The 19,008-nt window shown below is 43.2% G+C and overlaps 1 protein-coding gene across 16 annotated transcripts in view; it reads right to left on the bottom strand.

Annotated features, from left to right (window-relative positions):
- The window catches only part of LOC118399164 (plectin-like), a 185,234-nt gene that overhangs the window by 49,689 nt on the left and 116,537 nt on the right, over positions 1-19,008 (bottom strand). For 7 of the 16 annotated variants that reach the window (XM_035795003.2, XM_035795005.2, XM_035795016.2 and 4 more), the window contains 4 exons: positions 12,887-12,948; positions 4,269-4,358; positions 2,588-2,665; positions 1,467-1,559 (listed from right to left, as the gene is read on the bottom strand). In XM_035795003.2, coding sequence (XP_035650896.1) covers positions 1,467-1,559; positions 2,588-2,665; positions 4,269-4,358; positions 12,887-12,948 — 323 coding nt within the window. Of the gene's footprint in view, positions 1-1,466; positions 1,560-2,587; positions 2,666-4,268; positions 4,359-5,729; positions 5,745-12,886; positions 12,949-15,702; positions 15,906-19,008 lie in introns of those variants that run through there. The other 9 variants (XM_035795002.2, XM_035795004.2, XM_035795013.2 and 6 more) reach the window with 3 other exon arrangements.

The raw sequence follows: 19,008 nt of genomic DNA, 5'->3' as shown, positions 1-19,008 counted from the left end.
GAACCACCCTTGCTGTCTCTGCCTGGCCGGTTCCCCTCTCTCCACTGGGATTCTCTGCCTCGAACCCTATTACGGGGGCTGAGTCACTGTCCTACTAGTGCTCTTCCATGCTGTCCCTACGAGGGATGCGTCACTTGAGTGGGTTTAGTCCCTGACGTGATCTTCCTGTCCGGATTTGCGCCTCCCTCGGGTTCGTGCCGTGGGGGAGATCTTCGTGGGCTATCCTCGACCTTGTCTCAGGGTAGTAAGTTGGTGGTTGAAGATATCCCTCTAGTGGTGTGGGGGCTGTGCTTGGCAAAGTGGGTGGGGTTATATCCTGCCTGTTGGCCCTGTCCGGGGGTATAGTCAGACGGGGCCACAGTGTCTCTCGACCCCTCCTGTTTCAGACTCCAGTAACTATGCTGCAATAGTTTGTGTCGGGGGGCTTGGCTCAGTATGTTATATCTGGAGTAGTTCTCCTATCTTATCCGGTGTCCTGTGTGAATTTAAGTATGCTCCCTCTAATTCTCTCTCTCTCTTTCTCTCTCTCTCTTTCTCTTCTCTCGGAGGACCTGAGCCCTAGGATCATGCCTCAGGTCTACCTGGCCTGATGACTCCTTGCTGTCCCCAGTCCATATGGTCGTGCTGCTGCTCCAGTTTCAACCGTTCTGCCTGCGGCTAGGTAACCCTGACCTGTTCACGGGACATGCTACCATGTCCCGGACCTGCTGTTTTCGACTCTTTCGCACCTGCTGTCTCTAACTCTGAATGATCGGCTATGAAAAGCCAATTGACATTTACTCCTGAGGTGCTGACCTGTTGCACACTCTAAAACCACTGTTATTATTATTTGACCCTGCTGTTCATCTATGAACATTTGAACATCTTGGTACTGTTATAATCTCCACCCGGCACAGCCAGAAGAGGACTGGCCACCCCCAGTGCCTGGTTCCTCTCTTTCTAGAGAGTTTTTCACAGCCACCGTGCTTCTACATCTGCATTGCTTGCTGTTTGAGGTTTTAGGTTGGGTTTCTGTATACCTCTTTGTGAAATCAGCTGATGTAAATAGGGCTTTATAAATACATTTGATTGAAATTTGATTGACTGGAACGCCGACTGCGAGCCAGGCCTAATCGCCCGACATCAGTGCCTGACCTCAGTGCCCGACCTCAGTAATGCTCTTGTGGCTGAATGGAAGCAAGTCCCCGCAGCAATGTTCCAACATCTAGTGGAAAGCCTTCCCCATAAGAGTGGAGGATATTATAGCAGCAAAAGGGGACCAACTCATTATTAATGCCCATGATATTGGAATGAGATGTTCGACGAGCAGGTGTCCACATACTTTGTAGTACTTTGTTACACCATGTTGTGTAACAAACTGGTTATAGGATGTTTTACTTAGATCACATCACCCTGGCCTAGGCCTATCATTTGAATAATAATAAACATATTGGTTTGTTTTATGTTATGAGTGAAGCATGACATACCTGGAAGTGAAGGATGATGGTCCATATCAGGCCCAGGGTCAGCTTGGGGTTTCCATCAGCGATGTCATCATTTCTGATGTTGACCAGTTTGACCTGTCACAAATGGGACACAAGTATGTACAACTATCTTATGGCCCTCTAGATGAATTTATATCTAAATGGTTAGCTAATGAATTATAAGGCAGAGGTGTGGACTCGAGTCACAAATATGATGACTTGCAACTCAACTTTGACTTTAACACCAATGACTCGTGACTTGACATGGATTTGAGACTTATGACTCGACCTAACTTCATACCCTCCCCAAGCCCAAATATTAAAAATGATGCTATTTAAAAACAGTGTGCAGCGCATAAACTCTTCATTTAACGGATTACAGTTTAAATCGGACAGCAGCCAATCACATTATGCCAGCTGAGAAAATGTTGTGCGTTGCAGTGCAGAGGAACGTCGGCGGGTGAATTCAGATGAAGCCCTTGGCTAGATGATCCCCAAAATGATCATTTTCGGATATAAGGACGATGCTGTATCAACAAAAAACGGATTGCAACTTGCAAAACATGCGGGAAGAAAATTACAGACGGAGACGCAACAATTTCCAACTTTGTTCGGCATTTGAAGCTGCACAAAGAAAGGTAAGTCGTGGCTAATATAGATGACAGCTATATATGTTATTACTTTACTAGTGTATCATGTAGACTAACGTAACGTTAAATCAATGAGCTTCCACACAGTCAGTCAGTGCGGGAACGTGATCATTGCACCCGAGATTGAGCTACAACTGGTTAGGCAGTTGGTAGCCTAAATCCTGTCTGATGTTACTGCTGTTCCTAAAACCATTGACATACGTTAGCCTACTGCAACCACACAGAGTGTGTGTGTGTGGGTTAAGATTGGGCGATTATGTACAAGCCTACATCGCCGATTGCGCACCATAGCGATACTCGATAGTTGATCCCTATTGGGGGGGGGGGGGGGACTTGTAAAACAATGACTTGGTCCCACCTCTGTTATAAGGTATTGGGACTGTTAGATTACATTATAAGAATCAGTTCAAGTGAGAAGTTTTTTAAAACTTAAAAAACATAGATATATTGATCCATTTAATCATCACACTGTACCTGTCTGTGTTTGAGGAAGTCCAGTGCGATCTGTACATTCTGCAGTTTGTGGAAGCGCATGCGCCCCTTCTCCCTGGGCTGTGAGATGTGAGAAGAAATGTAACTTTAGAGGGAGATGAAAACACACATTCAGTACCAATAGGACAGGGAAGAGCAGGCCCCATGACTGGAGACAAGGTATTTCTGACTGAGAAAACATTTTATATGGATGACAAGCAGCAGTCTTGGTCCTATATACAGTATATTATTTTTTGTTGTTATAGAGAAATGATACCTAAATGACATGATCGCACTTTGATCTACAAAACAATCCACTCTTACCAAGCAGATACCTGGAGCCAAGCAGCAGTGATTAGAGTCTTTATGATTCTCAATCTCGAGAGATAATGGTCAAGTGTTCAGGAGACATATCTGGTCCACCATTACATGCACAAGTGCAGCAAGTCACAAGCTCTCATCCAATCACAAGCTCATCTACCGTACAGGTCGATCTCTTATTGGCTTGGTTTACAGTAAGTTGGGTCAAATGACCGGATGCCTGCATCTCTTTCTGAGACCTCAGACTAATATGCTAAGACTTGGATGGAACTAGCAGACAAAGATGGAACTAGCAGACTGGCCATGAAATGATCTAAGTGCTGAAACTGAAGGAAATATCCCAGCTTTATTCATCATTTTTCTAATAAGTAACTAAAGATGACTGAATGCCTTCTAAAGCACCTACTTCACTCATAGGTTATCAACACACAATGACTAGGCACTACCAGTAATTTACCACACAATATCCCCAAATCCATGGGAAAACACAAAAACGATAATCTTACATCTGCATTCCCTACTTAATGACCCAAATGGCACCCTATTCCCTATATAGTGTACTACTTATGAACATGGCCCATAGGGTTGTGGTTAAAAATAGTGCATTATGTAGGGAATAGGGTGCAATTTGGGACACATCCCAAGTCTCTGAACGCTCTTCAACAGATGGATTAGGACGACGACGTTGCGGACACAGAGACAAGGAGGTGACATCAACATGCACAACCCGGCAGCCACCTGGGGGAGTGACAGATGCCACGCCCGAGGAGGCGCTATACAGTCCAGGCCCACTCACCAACCGCGAGTTCCTGACAACGTCACGCTCCCTCGGCTATCACAGCAAGACCATAGCAAGAGAAGAGGCAGAAGCAAAGGGGGCAAAGGTCAGGGCAAGAAAGGAATTAGAAAAGGAAAAACAGGGGTCAAACAAGTGCGAAAAGGTTAGAGAAGCAAATTATGAAATTTGTGTTAAATTAATGCTATGAGATATTACTTATACCAAAAACAACTTCAAATCAGTGCCATGGATAGGTTAAGTCAAATTGTGAGGCATTCTTAAGCATGTACTGTATTGTTTGTGGACCACCTACTGTATCCCAGCAAGTTTCAACACATGCAAGAAGGTGGTGAAAACAAAACCTACCAGCCCAGGTTGTGTATTACATCAAGTATAGGAAAGACTACAAAAGATCTAATGCATCATCATGACTAATTAAAATATTATCGTATAATGGACTGAAAAGCAACTGATGTGAGTAGGATGGGGGAAAGGGACAGAAGGAAATGAGAGGTTGGGAAAGAAGGTTGTAGCAGAAACAGAGGTCCTCCTTCCAGCCAGAGGGCAAAGGTTACAGGGACTCACCAGTGTCTCTCCAGAGAGCACCTCCAGCAGGGAGATGAGGTTGTGTCCATCTCGGAGGTCCTCGTACAGATCAGTGATATGCCGCTGTGCCTGGGGAGGGGAACGGTTAAGAGAGACAGTTAGAGACTATTCACAGAGAGACACAGTGGATTCATTATGGTTCAATGCACTTGAAGGGTTTCTCTGTTATCTATAAGCTGATCAGCTGTGAGGATGAGGAATGAATACTGCTTACGTACTGTAAATACTCGTGATCTAACAAGACCGGTGCATAGAAAAGCTCTGTTCGTGAAGAAACAACACTATTCTTGACAATATAATCAGCGATTAGGAATCAAACTGAGAGCCCTGCAATTTTCCATAATAACTAATAACCAAGACGTTTGCTATTTCTAAGTCATTCAGGCTAAAGACACTCCAGCAATCACTATTTCGGCAGACTGGAGTCCCCATTGTATTTGAAACTAAAGAAACCTCTAGTAATGTAACAGTATCTCTGTCTGTATCAGTTAGTATCTCTTGATTGTATTCACACTATACTACTCACACACAGCCAGTTTGTCTGAGAATCTGAAGATGCATTGCTTAGGTCAGTGGTTGCCAACTTTTTTGGTTACTGTACCACTAAGTGATATTTGCTCTGCCTGGAGTACCCTTAAAGTACCCCCTCATGTGCATTTGACATGTTCTATGTTCTCATGAGGCTTCTCAAGTATCCCCTGTGTATAGGCCAAGTACCCCTAGGGGTCCTAGTACCCCTGGTTGGGAACCACTGCCTTAGATGAGTGACCTGAATAGTTTACTTTAAACATTTTGATTTACAGATTGATTGATTTGGGGCGGTAGGTAACCTAGTAGTTAGAGCATTGGACTAGTAACCAAAAGGTTCCAAGATCGAATCCCTGAGCTGACAAGGTAAAAACCTGTCCTTCTCCCCCTGAACAAGGCAGTTAAACCCACTGTTCCTAGGCCGTCATTGTAAGTCTTAACTGGCTTGCCTAGTTAAATAAAGGTAAAAATAAAACTACTTGTTTATCTTCTTATCCTAATTTGATATAAACTAATAGCTATGCAACTTATAAAAAGGGTCACACGACCTCCTGCTGTAGCAATTACAGTGACTTTGTCCAAAGTCAAACGTTTCAATGTTTTTGAGAGTTAATTTGATAATAGGGTATCTTTCATATGCCTCCACATAAAATAGCACTTAGGCCTAAGCAATTGCCAGATTGGTTTGATGGGACATGCTCTGGTCAGCCACTTTACTCTGCAGAGAGGCTGAAGCAGCGATTACATTAGGAAGTTAAGTGAGGAGGGAAAGAGACACAGACAGGACAGAGGTTAGAGATTTAGGTGCCCGGCTAGAACATCTAAGGAGAGGAGCAGCAAAAGAAACCCATGCAGAAAAGAATGCACGTCCACTCAGCACTCTGAACAGGCTCACAGACCGTCTGCACCTACCTCTGCTCTCCAGTGCTGATGGAAGGATGGAAAGACAGGATGAGAAACGGAGGAGAGGAAAGTAGAATGAGCAAAAAGGTGGACGTTCATTTGACTGACAGTTGGAGAGATGTTAAAAAAAAGACAGGATGTTTGGGTAAAACACAGTATTGCTGAATGCTTTTGTTTTCGTATCATGCCAATCATATGTAAAATAGTTTGTCAGAGTAAGATGTATGCACTGAACTTGAATCTATATTTCACCATAGTGAAAAAGACCATAAGAAGAGTGCGATGTCCCATTTTACTTTGCATGAACAACAGCCCTCAGGAGTGTCTGACAGGCAATGATCCACAACTAGACCGGTGTATCTCCCTCCCAGTTAATCCCATGGTCCTTTTCTGAACAAGGCCCAAACAGCCCGGGGGCAGCCAAAGCCCTGAACCACACAGGTCCACTGCATATACATGAGAGGGATTTCCTTTACAATGGAGTACCGACTCAGGACAACCGTCCCCGTGCCAGAGGAGATCTACGCCCCTATCGCATGAATCGCACAGACATTTCACACAGAGTTTGACACACTTGAGTTCACAAAAAGAAGAAGAAGGAAATAGAGATTCCTTACTTTGACTTCTCTGGTTCAGCAATGACATGCAGTACAGCAGACTGCTGGGATGGTTTAGTTAGTTGGTTGATTCCACATTGTTTCAAATATGTGAAGTCTCACATTTTCTGTTCACTTACGCAGTCCCTATAAACAGTATATTCCACCCTCTTCTGAGGAGGGTGGGATAGCAGCAGCAACTGTCCATCCATACTGTACGAGGCCCATAGAGTCCCTTGCTAGGGATCTCAGCATTTACTGAGAGTAACATAAACATCTCTCCAAGAGAAACTAATTGAAAACTCTGTAATGTGTCCCACTAGCCAGAAACCCTCAGGGGTCCATCACTATCCACCCTGGTGCTCTGCCCACTGCAGGGCTACGTCCCAAATACCACCCTATTCTCTATATTGTGCACTACTTTTGAGCTGTGCCCTATGGGTCCTGGTCCAAAGTAGCGCACTATATAGGGAACAGGGTGCCATTTGGGACGCACATAACAGCCCCAGAAGCCAGACTGTCTGTGGGCCAGATGTGTGCGGAACATGACCCATGCCCAAAACTCCAGCCCGCCTCGCTCTCCTTCATAGAGCTAAAGCGAGATCAGATGCTTGTGACTCATTCCCACACATAGCACAGAAATAGCATGCGTGTACGTACTGCCATTGCGCTGAGAACAAAATCAAAACTGGTACGAAAATATATTTTTAGCACAAGTAGGGTGTTTATTTTCCACGCAGCTCCACATCTTATTTGGGAGACGATGTGAGTCACAATGGAAATTTATGGTGCATATCCATATTTTCCAGTAAAAAGTACAGTGGTTTCCCAAGTCTTTTTGTAAACCAAGCTTCTGTTTGAGGAATGCCTGATGATTCATACTATTAATACAGCGCCACAGGCCTGTGTTTTCCTCTTCTTGCCAGAGACACTACAACAACAGGCAACCAAAAATATGTTTTTGTGACTGCCACTATAGAAATATGACAGTGGCCTGCATGGGAACCATTGTACAGGCTCTCTAGGACATCTAAGGCCATCCGAGGTTCTTTCACTTATCAACAGTTATCGTTAAGTAGACCCCTAATAGTCTGCACTTAAACTGCTCAAGCAGTGATAATTGTAGTAACGGATGGATGCAGTAATTTGGCCATTGGCATCGTTATACAGTATCATTATGGTACCGTCTACATCAAAAGTAGATTCAGAGATGGACGGTTGGACAGAACATCAAATATTTGACCAAATTTGCTTCTAATCAACCTAATGGTCAACATTTGTTTTTTTCCTATCTTGCCGTTTTCAAAGTCGCTATCATGTGAACAGCTGTGGGCTTTGAGTGAACCAAGATGAGTCAAAAAACATGCTGTACTTGCAGCAATGAAATAAAAAAATATATTTCCTGCTCATATGATCAATTGATGCATTTTCAAAAGCTTTTGTTCAACAGTTTGCCAAGAGGCAGAGAGCATGCATTAGCAAGAGGCTTTGCACCGCGTGCCCTCCAGCTAGTCAGAGTAGCGACTCATAACAGAAACATTAATCTGCGGCCACTGACAGAAAACAAGGCCCTCTGGCTACGTCCCAAATGGCACCCTATTACCTATATAGTGCTCTACTTTTGACTAGGGCATTCGGAAAGTATTCAGACACCCTGACTTTTTCCACATTTTGTTACGTTACAGTCTTATTCTAAAATTGATTCAATTATGTATTTTCTCATCAATCTACACACAACACCACATAATGATGACATTAAAACAGCTATTTTAGAAATGTTTGCAAATGTATTTTAAAAAAAAAGTACCTTATTCAGACCCTTTGCAATGAGACTCAAAATTTAGCTCAGGTACATCCTGTTTCCATTGATCATCCTTGAGATGTTTCTAAAACTTGATTGGAGTCCACCTGTGGTAAATTCAATTGACCCCGATGAAGACAGCTTGGCTGTCGAAACGTTGGTATTAAATTTTTGCATCTGAGCTCCAAGAGTGTGTGGCTTTCTTTTATTTTCTAAATTCAATTGATTGGACTTGATTTGGAAAAGCACACACCTGTCCATATAAGATCCCACAGTTGACAGTGCATGTCAGAGCAAAAACCAAGCCATGATCTGGTGAAGGGTACCAACACGTATCTGCAGCATCGAAGGTCCCCAAGAACACAGTGGCCTCCATCATTCTTAAATGGAAGAAGTTTAAAACACCAAGACTCACCCTTGACCTGGGGGAGAAGGGCCTTGGTCAGGGAGGTGACCAAGAACCCGGTGGTCACTCTGACGGAGCTCCAGAGTTCCTCTGTGGAGATGGGAGAACCTACCAGAAGGACAACCATCTCTGCAGCACTCCACCAATCAGGCCTTTATGGTAGAGTGGCCAGACAGAAGCCACTCCTCAGTAAAAGGCACATCACAGCCCACTTGAAGTTTGCCAACCGGCACCTAAAGGACTCAGACTATGAGAAACAAAATTCTTTGGTCTCATGAAACCAAGATTAAACTCTTTTGCCTGAATGCCAAGCATCACGTCTGGAGGAAACCTGGTACCATCCCTATGGTGAAGCATGGTGGTGGCAGCATCATGCTGTGGGGATGTTTTTCAGTGGCAGGGACTGGGAGACTTGTCAGGATCAAGGGAAAGATGAACAGAGCAATGTACAGAGAGGTCCTTGATGAATACCTGTTCCAGAGCGCTCAGGAATTCAGACTGGGGCAAAGGTTCTCCTTCCAACAGGACAATGACCGTAAGTACACAGCCAAGACAGCGCAGGAGTAGCTTCAGGACAAGTCTCAATGTCCTTGAGTGGCCCACCCAGAGCCTGGACTTGAACCCAATTGAACACCTCTGGAGAGACCTGAAAATAGCTGTGCAGCGACGCTCCCCATCCAACCTGACAGAGCTTGAGAGGATCTGCAGAGAAGAATGGGAGACTCCCCAAATACAGGTGTGCCAATCTTGTAGTGTCATTCCCAAGAAGACTCAAGGCTGTAAGCGCTGCCAAAGGTGCTTCAACAAATGGTCTGAATACTTATGTACAGTACCAGTCAAAAGTTTGGACACACACATTTTTCTTTATTTTTTAATAGTGAAGACATCAAAACTATGAAATAACACATATGGAAACCTGTAGTAACCAAAAAATGTGTTAAACCTAAAAAATATTTTATATTTGAGATTCTTTAACCTAGCCACCCTTTGCCTTGATGACAGCTTTGCACACTCTTGGCATTCTCTTAATCAGCTTCATGAGGTATTCACCTGGATTGCATTTATTACATTTACATTTAAGTCATTTAGCAGACGCTCTTATCCAGAGCGACTTACAAATTGCTGCATTCACCTTATGACATCCAGTGGAACAGCCACTTTACAATAGTGCATCTAAATCTTTTAAGGGGGGTGAGAAGGATTACTTTATCCTATCCTAGGTATTCCTTAAAGAGGTGGGGTTTCAGGTGTCTCCGGAAGGTGGTGATTGACTCCGCTGTCCTGGCGTCGTGGGGAGTTTGTTCCACCATTGGGGGCCAGAGCAGCGAACAGTTTTGACTGGGCTGAGCGGGAACTGTACTTCCTCAGTGGTAGGGAGGCGAGCAGGCCAGAGGTGGATGAACGCAGTGCCCTTGTTTGGGTGTAGAGCCCGATCAGAGCCTGGAGGTACTGAGGTGCCGTTCCCCTCACAGCTCCGTAGGCAAGCACCATGGTCTTGTAGCGGATGCGAGCTTCAACTGGAAGCCAGTGGAGAGAGCGGAGGAGCGGGGTGACGTGAGAGAACACGGATTGCATTTCAATTAGCAGGTGTGCCTTGTTAATTTGTGGAATTGATTTCCTTCTTAATGCGTTTGAGCCAATCAGTTGGATTGTGACAAGGTAGGGGTGGTATAGAGAAGATAGCTCTATTTGGTAAAAGACCAAGTCCATATTATGGCAAGAACAGCTCACATAAGCAAAGAGAAATGACAATCCATCATTACTTTAAAACATGAAGGTCAGTCAGTCAGACAATTTCAAGAACTTTGAAAGTTTCTTCAAGTGCAGTCGCAAAAACCATCAAGCGCTGTGATGAAACTGTCTCTCATGAGAAACGCCACAGGAAAGGAAGACCCAGAGTTACCTCTGCTGCAGAGGATAAGTTCATTAGAGTTGCCAGCCTCAGAAATTGCTGATCCAATAAATGCTTCACAGAGTTCAAGTAACAGACAAATCTCAACGTTAACTATTCAGAGGAGACTGTGTGAATCAGGCCTTCATTGTCAAATTGCTGCAAAGAAATCACTACTAAAGGACACCAATAACAAGAAGAGACTTGCTTGGCCAAGACACACGAGCAGGTGGAAATCTGTCCTTTGGTCTGATGAGTCCAACTTTGATATTTGTGTACCACCTGCTGTGCCTTTGTGAGACATAGAGTCGGAGAACGGATGATCTCTGCATGTGTGGTTCCCTCTGTGAAGCATGAAGGAGCAGCTGTGATGGTGTGGTGGTGCTTTGCTGGTGACACTGTCTGTGATTTATTTAGTTTTCAAGGCACACTTAACCAGCATGGCTACCACAGCATTCTGCAGCGATATGCCATCCCATCTGGTTTGCGCTTAGTGGGACTATCATTTCTTTTCCAACAGGACAATGACCAAAAATACACCTCCAGGCTGTGTAAGGGCTATTTGAGGAGAGTGATGGAGTGCTGCATCAGATGACCTGGCCTCTACAATCATCTGACCTAAACCAAATTAAGATGGTTTGGGATGATTTGGACCGCAGAGTGAAGGAAAAGGAACCAACAAGTGCTGAGCATATGTGGGAACTCCTTCAAGACTGTTTGAAAAGCATTCCAGATGACTACCTCATGATTTGCTGCTTCAGTGCAGTGCCTTTAGATATTTTTTGTCAGATGTTACTATGGAATACTGAAGTATAATTACAAGCATTTCATAAGTGTCAAAGGCTTTTATTGACAATTACATGAAGTTGATGCAAAGAGTCAATATTTGCAGTGTTGACCCTTCTTTTTCAAGACCTCTGCAATCTGCCCTGGCATGCTGTCAATTAACTTCTGGGCCACATCCTGACTGATAGCAGCCCATTCTTGTATAATCAATGCTTGGAGTTTGTGCGTTATTGTTTGTCCACCCGCCTCTTAAGGATTGACCACAAGTTTTCAACGGGATTAAGGTCTGGGGAGTTTCCTGGCCATGGATCGATGTTTTGTTCCCCAAAGTTATCACTTTTGCCAAATGGCAAGGTGCACTGTTCGTCATTGTTCCTGGATGGCTGGGAGAAGTTGGGAGAAGCACTCACACCTGCCTGTTGCCATTCCCGAGCAAGCTCTGAACTGGTGGTGTCCCGATCCTGCAGCTGAATCAACTTCAGGAGACGTCCTGGCGCTTGCTGGACTTTCTTGGGCGCCCTGAAGCCTTCTTCACAACATTTGAACCGCTCTCCTTGAAGTTCTTGATGATCCGATAAATGGTTGATTTAAGTGTAATCTTACTGGCAGCAATATCCTTGCCTGTGAAGCCCTTTTTGTGCAAAGCAATGATGACGGTACGTGATTCCTTGCAGGTAACCATGGTTGACAGAGGTAGAACAATGATTCCAAGCACCCTCCTTTTGAAGCTTCCAGTCTGTTATTCGAACTCAATCAGCATGACAGAGTGATCTCCAGCCTTGTCCTCGTCAACACTCACACCTGTGTTAACGAGAGAATCACTGACCTGATGTCAGCTTGCAATTCATCTGATCACTCTCCATAGCATTGTGGAGTATATGCAAATTGCCATCATACAAACTGCGGTAGCAGACTTTGTGAAAATGTATATCTGTGTCATTCTCGAAACTTTTGGCCACGACTGTACATGATTCCATATGTGTTATTTCATAGTTTTGATTTCTTCACTATTATTCTACAATGTAGAAAATAGTAAAAATAAAGAAAAACTATTGAATGAGTAGGTGTGTCCAAACTTTTAACTGATATTGTAAGTGTGATATTTAATTTTTTTTTAATTAATTAGCAAAAAATAAAAATCACAAACCTGTTTTTGCTTTGTAATTGTGGGTTATTGTGTGTAGGTTGATGAGGGGGAAAAACAATTTAATCAATTTTAGAATAGGGCTCTAACATAACAAAATGCACTGCATAGGGAATAGGGGGCCAGTTGGGATGCACACACTATCTTTACCATGTAATGAGTAAACCTTCTCTCATATTTTAGCATCATATCCTATTCCAGTTGAGAATGTTATTCATCTATCCAGATCAGAGCCACATAACACAATCACTTAGTTGCAAGTGATTTCCTCAATGAGCCTCTAAACTGACTGGTATGTTGTCCTGTGTATCACATATGTATGTGCACTGCAATGTTATAACTCCCTTGTAGCTGCTTTCCTACAAAACTGCTGAATTAATTATGGACCCCGATAAAATACACGGATGAGATGACCACATTGAATATCAATGAGCTGAATCTAGTTGTACATGTTTTTGGGGGGGAACACCCCATTACAGCTTTGGTTATTGTCAAGTTTAGAGTAGATGTGGGATGTGAGGTGTTATATGTCCTCATCTTACCTTCATCAAGTGCTTGTTGACCCATTTTGTGAAGGTCTTCTTCTGTACCCGGTCCCGTTCATCTATGGGACAGAGAGAAAGTGATGGTCAATATCAACAGCATGCAGAGACTCAACTTCAAATAAGAGACCAAGAGTTATATAGCTACAGAATTCTGTCGTCTCTGAGGTAATGTCTATGGGGGATCACAAAAAGTGTGGATAGTTCATACAGTTAAGTGGGGTGGTATGCTCACATTCATAACACATTTGTCCCAAGTGCTGGATCAGAGAGGACAATAATGTAGAACAAAAAAATGTATAACATAAGATGGGTGAGGGAGAGTGCTTTACAGTGTTACCATTTGCTGCTCAACTGGGAAGAGCATCCCCCCTGAGTAATACCGTTCTCAGGTCTGTGTTTGATTCCACCGTGTGGTTAACTCTAGGAGACTGTCAACGCATGTCTGATTATGGGCAAGAGTGAAAACTGTCCTGCTATCAGTATCCACATCTACCAGCAGCAGACATGAGTAGTATCAGTACCTTCCGGCGCTGACAGAGATGGCTGCCTCGCTTCGCGTTCCTGGGAAAACTATGCAGTTTTTTGTTCTTTCACGTGTCATTTTTTACATTGTTACCCCAGGTAATCTTAGGTTTCATTACATACAGTCGGGAAGAACTACTGAATATAAGAGCAATGTCCACTCTCGATCAGTACGACCAGGAATATGACTTTCCTGAAGCGGATCCTGTGTTCTGCCTTCCACCGAGGACAACGGAATGGATCCCAGCCTGCGACCCAAAACGAAGACGTCGTAAAAGAGGGAAACGTAGCGGTCTTCTGGTCAGGCTCCGGAGACGGGCACATCGCGCACCACTCCCTAGCATACTACTCGCCAATGTCCAGTCTCTTGACAACAAGGTTGATGAAATCAACAATGAGAAAGAACAGAACAATGTCAGGGACTGGTGAGTCACGGGGCAGGGAAACAGAGGATGTGCCCCACCAATGCCAAATCCCTTTACTGGTACTGCCTGTGAGTCACACATGCATATGGCGTCTTGGAAAAACTGCACCAACACAGAAGTGGCATCGTGAGGCACCACACACAAGCTTTCCTGTCGTGCCAATGCAGCATCCCCATGGTAGGCAGCCAAGTCAAATCCCCCTCAGTTATGTTTTTAACAGTAAGGCTACATCCAATTGGCACTCTATTCCCTATATAGTGCACTACTTTTGACCAGGACCCATAGGAATCTGGTCAACGGTAGTGCACTATACAGGGAATTTGCGACACAGACTAAGAGTTCCACTGCTGTGACACCGACTATGATCTACAGAAGCAAAGGTCAAGGTGTAACTGGAAAAAAAACAAAAAACATTCCAGTTCAGAAAATAGCAATGGGAACTTAAATCCATTTATCCTGATTGTGTGTTCTTGGTTGAAAAGCTCATATACAGTCTGGAACACTTTACTCCGAGACATGGCTATAGCCTTTCCTAGTCTGAGAAACTGAAACAAGGCTTAAAGTTAAGGGTTAGCCTTTCCTAGTCTGAGAAACTGAAACAAGGGTTATTAGGGTTAGCCTTTCCTTGTCTGAGAAACAGACTGAGGTTAGATTAATTGGGAAGGTATCCGATCTCCTTCAAAACCTTCATAGTCTACTCCTACTGCCATAGTAATAAATAGTGCTCTCAAAAACAGCCAGACTATTTTTATTGGTCTATTCTCTCAGCAAACATGTATTTAGCAGTGGTGGAAAAAGTATACAATTGTCATACTTGAGTAAAAGTAAAGATACCTTAATAGAAAATGACTCAAGTAAAAGTGAAAGTCACCCAGTAAAATACTACTTGAATAAAAGTCTACAAGTATTTGGTTTTAAATATACTTAAGTATCAATAGTAAATGTAATTGCTAAAATATACTTAAGTATCAAAAGTAAAAGTATAAATAATTTCTAATTGCTTATATTAAGCAAACCAGACGGCATAATTTTATATAAATGTTTTATTTACAGATAGCCAGGGGCACATTCCATCACATAATTTACAAATGAAGTGTGTGTGTTTAATTAATCTGCCAGATCAGAGGCAGTATGGATAACCAGATATGTTCTCTTGATAAGTGCGTAAATTGGACCATTTTCCTGTCCCGCTAAGCATTGAAAATGTAACGTGTACTTTTGGGTGTCAGTGAAAATGTATGAAAATAAAGTACATTGTTTTCTTTGGGAATGTAGTGAAGTAAAAGTAAAAATAGTCAAAAATATAAATAGTAAAGATACCACAAAAAAAAATATATATATTTACTTAAGTACTTTACACCACTGGTATTTAGTTATGGTCCACAACCTTATGTTTTAATTGGCTTGTCCTAAAGTAATGTGCTAAAGTGAACTTGAGTGACACTTTAATAAACCAATAAGGCTGGACAAAGCCAGTGACACAAAGGGGTGTGACATAACATGGCAGTGCTGTGACAGTAATGGACAATGCCTCTGTTTGTATATTTTACTTACATGAAACAAACTAACTTGGACTAGTTGTTTATAATTACATAGACATAAACTGTCATATCTGCCGACAGTTGGGTAATCGCAGGTAATCCTACGCAATACAATCTAACGAGCGAAAGCTAAATATTTCAACACAGTCACATAATTTGAGGAAATCACTCGGGGAAAAAACATCAGTTACTCAATCAAATAAAAGCTCAATAAAGTGAAGCATTTCTACCAGATGAAACCAAGCAAAGATCTGTCTTTCTTTTTGATAAAAATGAAAACGCCAACTGGACTAGTCAAAACTATTAGACACCATGATAATTCTACCTTTCCTTCCATCGGTGGCCTTGAGCATCCCCTGGTAGTAGTATCCGTCAGTGAAGACCCTGTCACTTCCCACACTGTCACTGGAGTAGGTTCTGTAAACCGGCTGCATTGACATCCCACTGTCAGGTAGGTGCAGTTAACTCAGAGAAGTAACAGTAACAAATACTGTTTGTAAGGTTACTCTGTCTAGTCTCTGAGACTTCTGCTTCTCTTTACTGCTCAAAACGCCGCTTCATAAAGAGTGTGTAGTCAAGTGGGTGTGTTCTAGCTCAAGACTGTCCCTGCACATGCCTTCTCTCCCCTTTATCCCTCTCTCTTTCCCCTCTCTGTTCTCACTCTCTTGAGACTTTTTTTCCCTCTTGCTTTTGCAAAATGCATGCCTGCAGGCTACAATGTCAGGGCCTGTCATTCACTGCTCTGTGTTGTGTGTACTGAAAGGGAACATCCCATATCCTTCCAGCCCAGCCCACCCTGGCCAAACCTCTGCCTAGCTGGGCACCTCCCTGAGGGAACAGATAAGGAGGCTTACAGCTAGACAGATTTACTAGAGAAAAATACAGAACCACAGGTTTCCCCCCTGGAAGAAATGTTTTTTTTGTTAAAAGCGCCATAGAAATAATTGTGAAGGTTTCGTATCCATACACAGTTTTCATGAAAATACTGATGCGCTTCACCTGCTAGACAGTGTATTCTGCTTAATCCTATTCCAACGACTTCAAACTTTCACAGGACAGCCAAAAGAGCATTTGATTTTCTAAGTTTGCAAACAGGAGCAGAAAAACAGCAAACAGTCCAATGGAAGAAAAACAATCCTAGATGAGTGGACATTCCCCTATTCTTACTCATGAAGGAAAGGTTTAGGAATGAATGCTATTCAATGACTACAGCTCAGCGTTCAACACAACAATACCCTCAAAGCTCATCACTGAGCTGACGATCCTGGGACTAAACACCTCACCTCACCAACTAACTAGAATGTTCCAAACACACCAAGGCAGTCGTGAAGAGGGCACGACAAAGCCTTTTCCCCCTCAGGAAACTGAAAATATTTGGCATGGGTCCTCAGATCCTCAAAAGGTTCTACAGCTGCAACATCGAGAGCATAAGTCTGGTTGCATCACTACCTGGTATGGCAATTGCTTGGCCTCTGACCACAAGGAACTACATAGAGTAGTGTGTACCGTCCAGTACATCACTGGGGCTAAGCTGTAGGCCATCCAGGACCTCTACACCAGGCAGTGTCAGAGGAAGGCCCAAAAAATTGTCTAAGACCCCAGCCATAGACTGTTCTCTCTACTACCACATGGCAAGCGGTACCGGAGTGCCAAGTCTAGGATGAAAAGGCTTCTCAACAGTTTTTACACCCAAGCCATAAGACTCCTCAACAGGTAATCAAATGGCTACCAGGACTATTTGCATTGTGTCTCCCCCCAACCCCTCTTTTATGCTACTGCTACTCTCTGTTCATCATACTGTATATGCATAGTCACTAACCATATCTACATGTACATACTACCCCAATCAGCCTGACTAACCGGTGTCTGTATGTAGCCTCGCTACTTTTATAGCCTCGCTACTACTATTTTTCACTGTCTTTTTACTGTTGTTTTATTTCTTCACTTACCTATTGTTCACCTAACACCTTTTTCGCACCATTGGTTAGAGCCTGTAAGTAAGCATTTCACTGTAAGGTGAACTACGCCTGTTGTATTCGGCGCATGTGACAAATAAACTTTGATTTGGCCATACAACCATGTAGTAACAGTCCACTAGAATCTGTTATAGCCACCCAGGGCTCCATGCGTTCTGGCCAGTGGTAAGTGTGTGGTGAGAGAGAGGAAGAGTGTACATGCAACTAAAACGACCACAGCCCACGCTGAATGAAAGGCCTGTATTATAGCAGACCAGACCAGGGTATAGTACAAGGCAATGGAAATGGGTCATCAGGCAATACATCAAATGGCACAATCACAAGGGAACCCTTAATTATGAACGGTCTGTTTCCATCCGTACAGAATTAGAGGGAAACCTCCATCAAAAGAAAGGTTTTCATCAAGGAGTCAGTACACAGTGGAGGGTTGACTCGGAGCAGACTCCAAGTCTGTGTCCCAAATACCACTCTATTCCTCATATAAGGAAGCCAGTGTCTGAATTTAATGGGGGGACATCAAAACAATAGTGTTTTGGTGCTGTGAGTTTGCCTCACTAGATAAAAACATCCCATATGTCCATAACTAACAAATGTATATATCTGGTGAAAGTTGAAACTGGACGTGGACTTCACTCAGAAGAAAGTTATGATGATTTGGATGGGTCAAGGACATAGCACAAGTCCAGGCAGACATGCTAGCAGGCGGCAGAAAGCCCCCTTCTCCCTTCACAGGTCTCCACAGGTGTGTTGCATAGCACCCGAATACCTCTTACACCTTCAACCCTCTAGACCATATATATTTCTCTTTCAAAGGGGACATTCATGATCATGAAGAAGAGCAGAGAATACTTTGGATGCCTGCTTAAGACACTGGCTCGTTTGGGCTTGAGTAGTGGGAAGTGATGACACTGCTCTTTTGCCAAGTCCTGTATCTCCGCAGGGCAGGTAAATTTAGAAAGCATGAAAAGAGCATATACTGTTCAAGTCGGAAGTTTACATCCACTTAGGTTGGAGTCATTAAAACTCATTTTTCAAACACTTCTCAAGTTTCTTGTTAACTATACAAACTATAGTTTTGGCAAGTCGGTTAGGACATCTACTTTGTGCACGACACAAGTAATTATTTCACTTATAATTCACTGTATCACAATTCCAGTGGGTCAGAAGTTTACATACACTAAGTTGACTGCCTTTAAGCAGTTTGGAAAATTCCAGAATATGATGTCATGGCTTTAGAATCTTCTGATCTGTCTCCTAGAAATTAACATACTTTGGTGCGAAAAGTGCAAATCAATCCCAGAACAACAGCAAAGGTCCTTGTGAAGATGCTGGAGGAAACAGGTATAAATGTATCTATATCCACAGTAAAACGAGTCCTACATCGACATAACCTGAAAGGCCGCTCAGCAAGGAAGAAGCCACTATTCCAAAACCACCATAAAAAAGCCAGACTACAGTTTGCAACTGCACATGGGGACAAAGATTGTACTTTTTGGAGAAATGTCCTCTGGTCTGATGAAACAAAAATAGAACTGTTTGGCCATAATGACCATCGTTATATTTGGAGGAAAAAGGGGGAGGCTTGCAAGCCGAAGAACACCATCCCAACTGTGAAGCATGGGGGTGGCAGATTCATGTTTGTGGGGGTGCTTTGC

The sequence above is a fragment of the Oncorhynchus keta genome, chromosome 20, assembly GCF_023373465.1.
Source record: "Oncorhynchus keta strain PuntledgeMale-10-30-2019 chromosome 20, Oket_V2, whole genome shotgun sequence".
Taxonomy (NCBI): domain Eukaryota; kingdom Metazoa; phylum Chordata; class Actinopteri; order Salmoniformes; family Salmonidae; genus Oncorhynchus; species Oncorhynchus keta.
The sequence above is the reverse complement of the archived record's forward strand: the minus strand, read 5'-3'. Positions and strand labels throughout refer to the sequence as shown.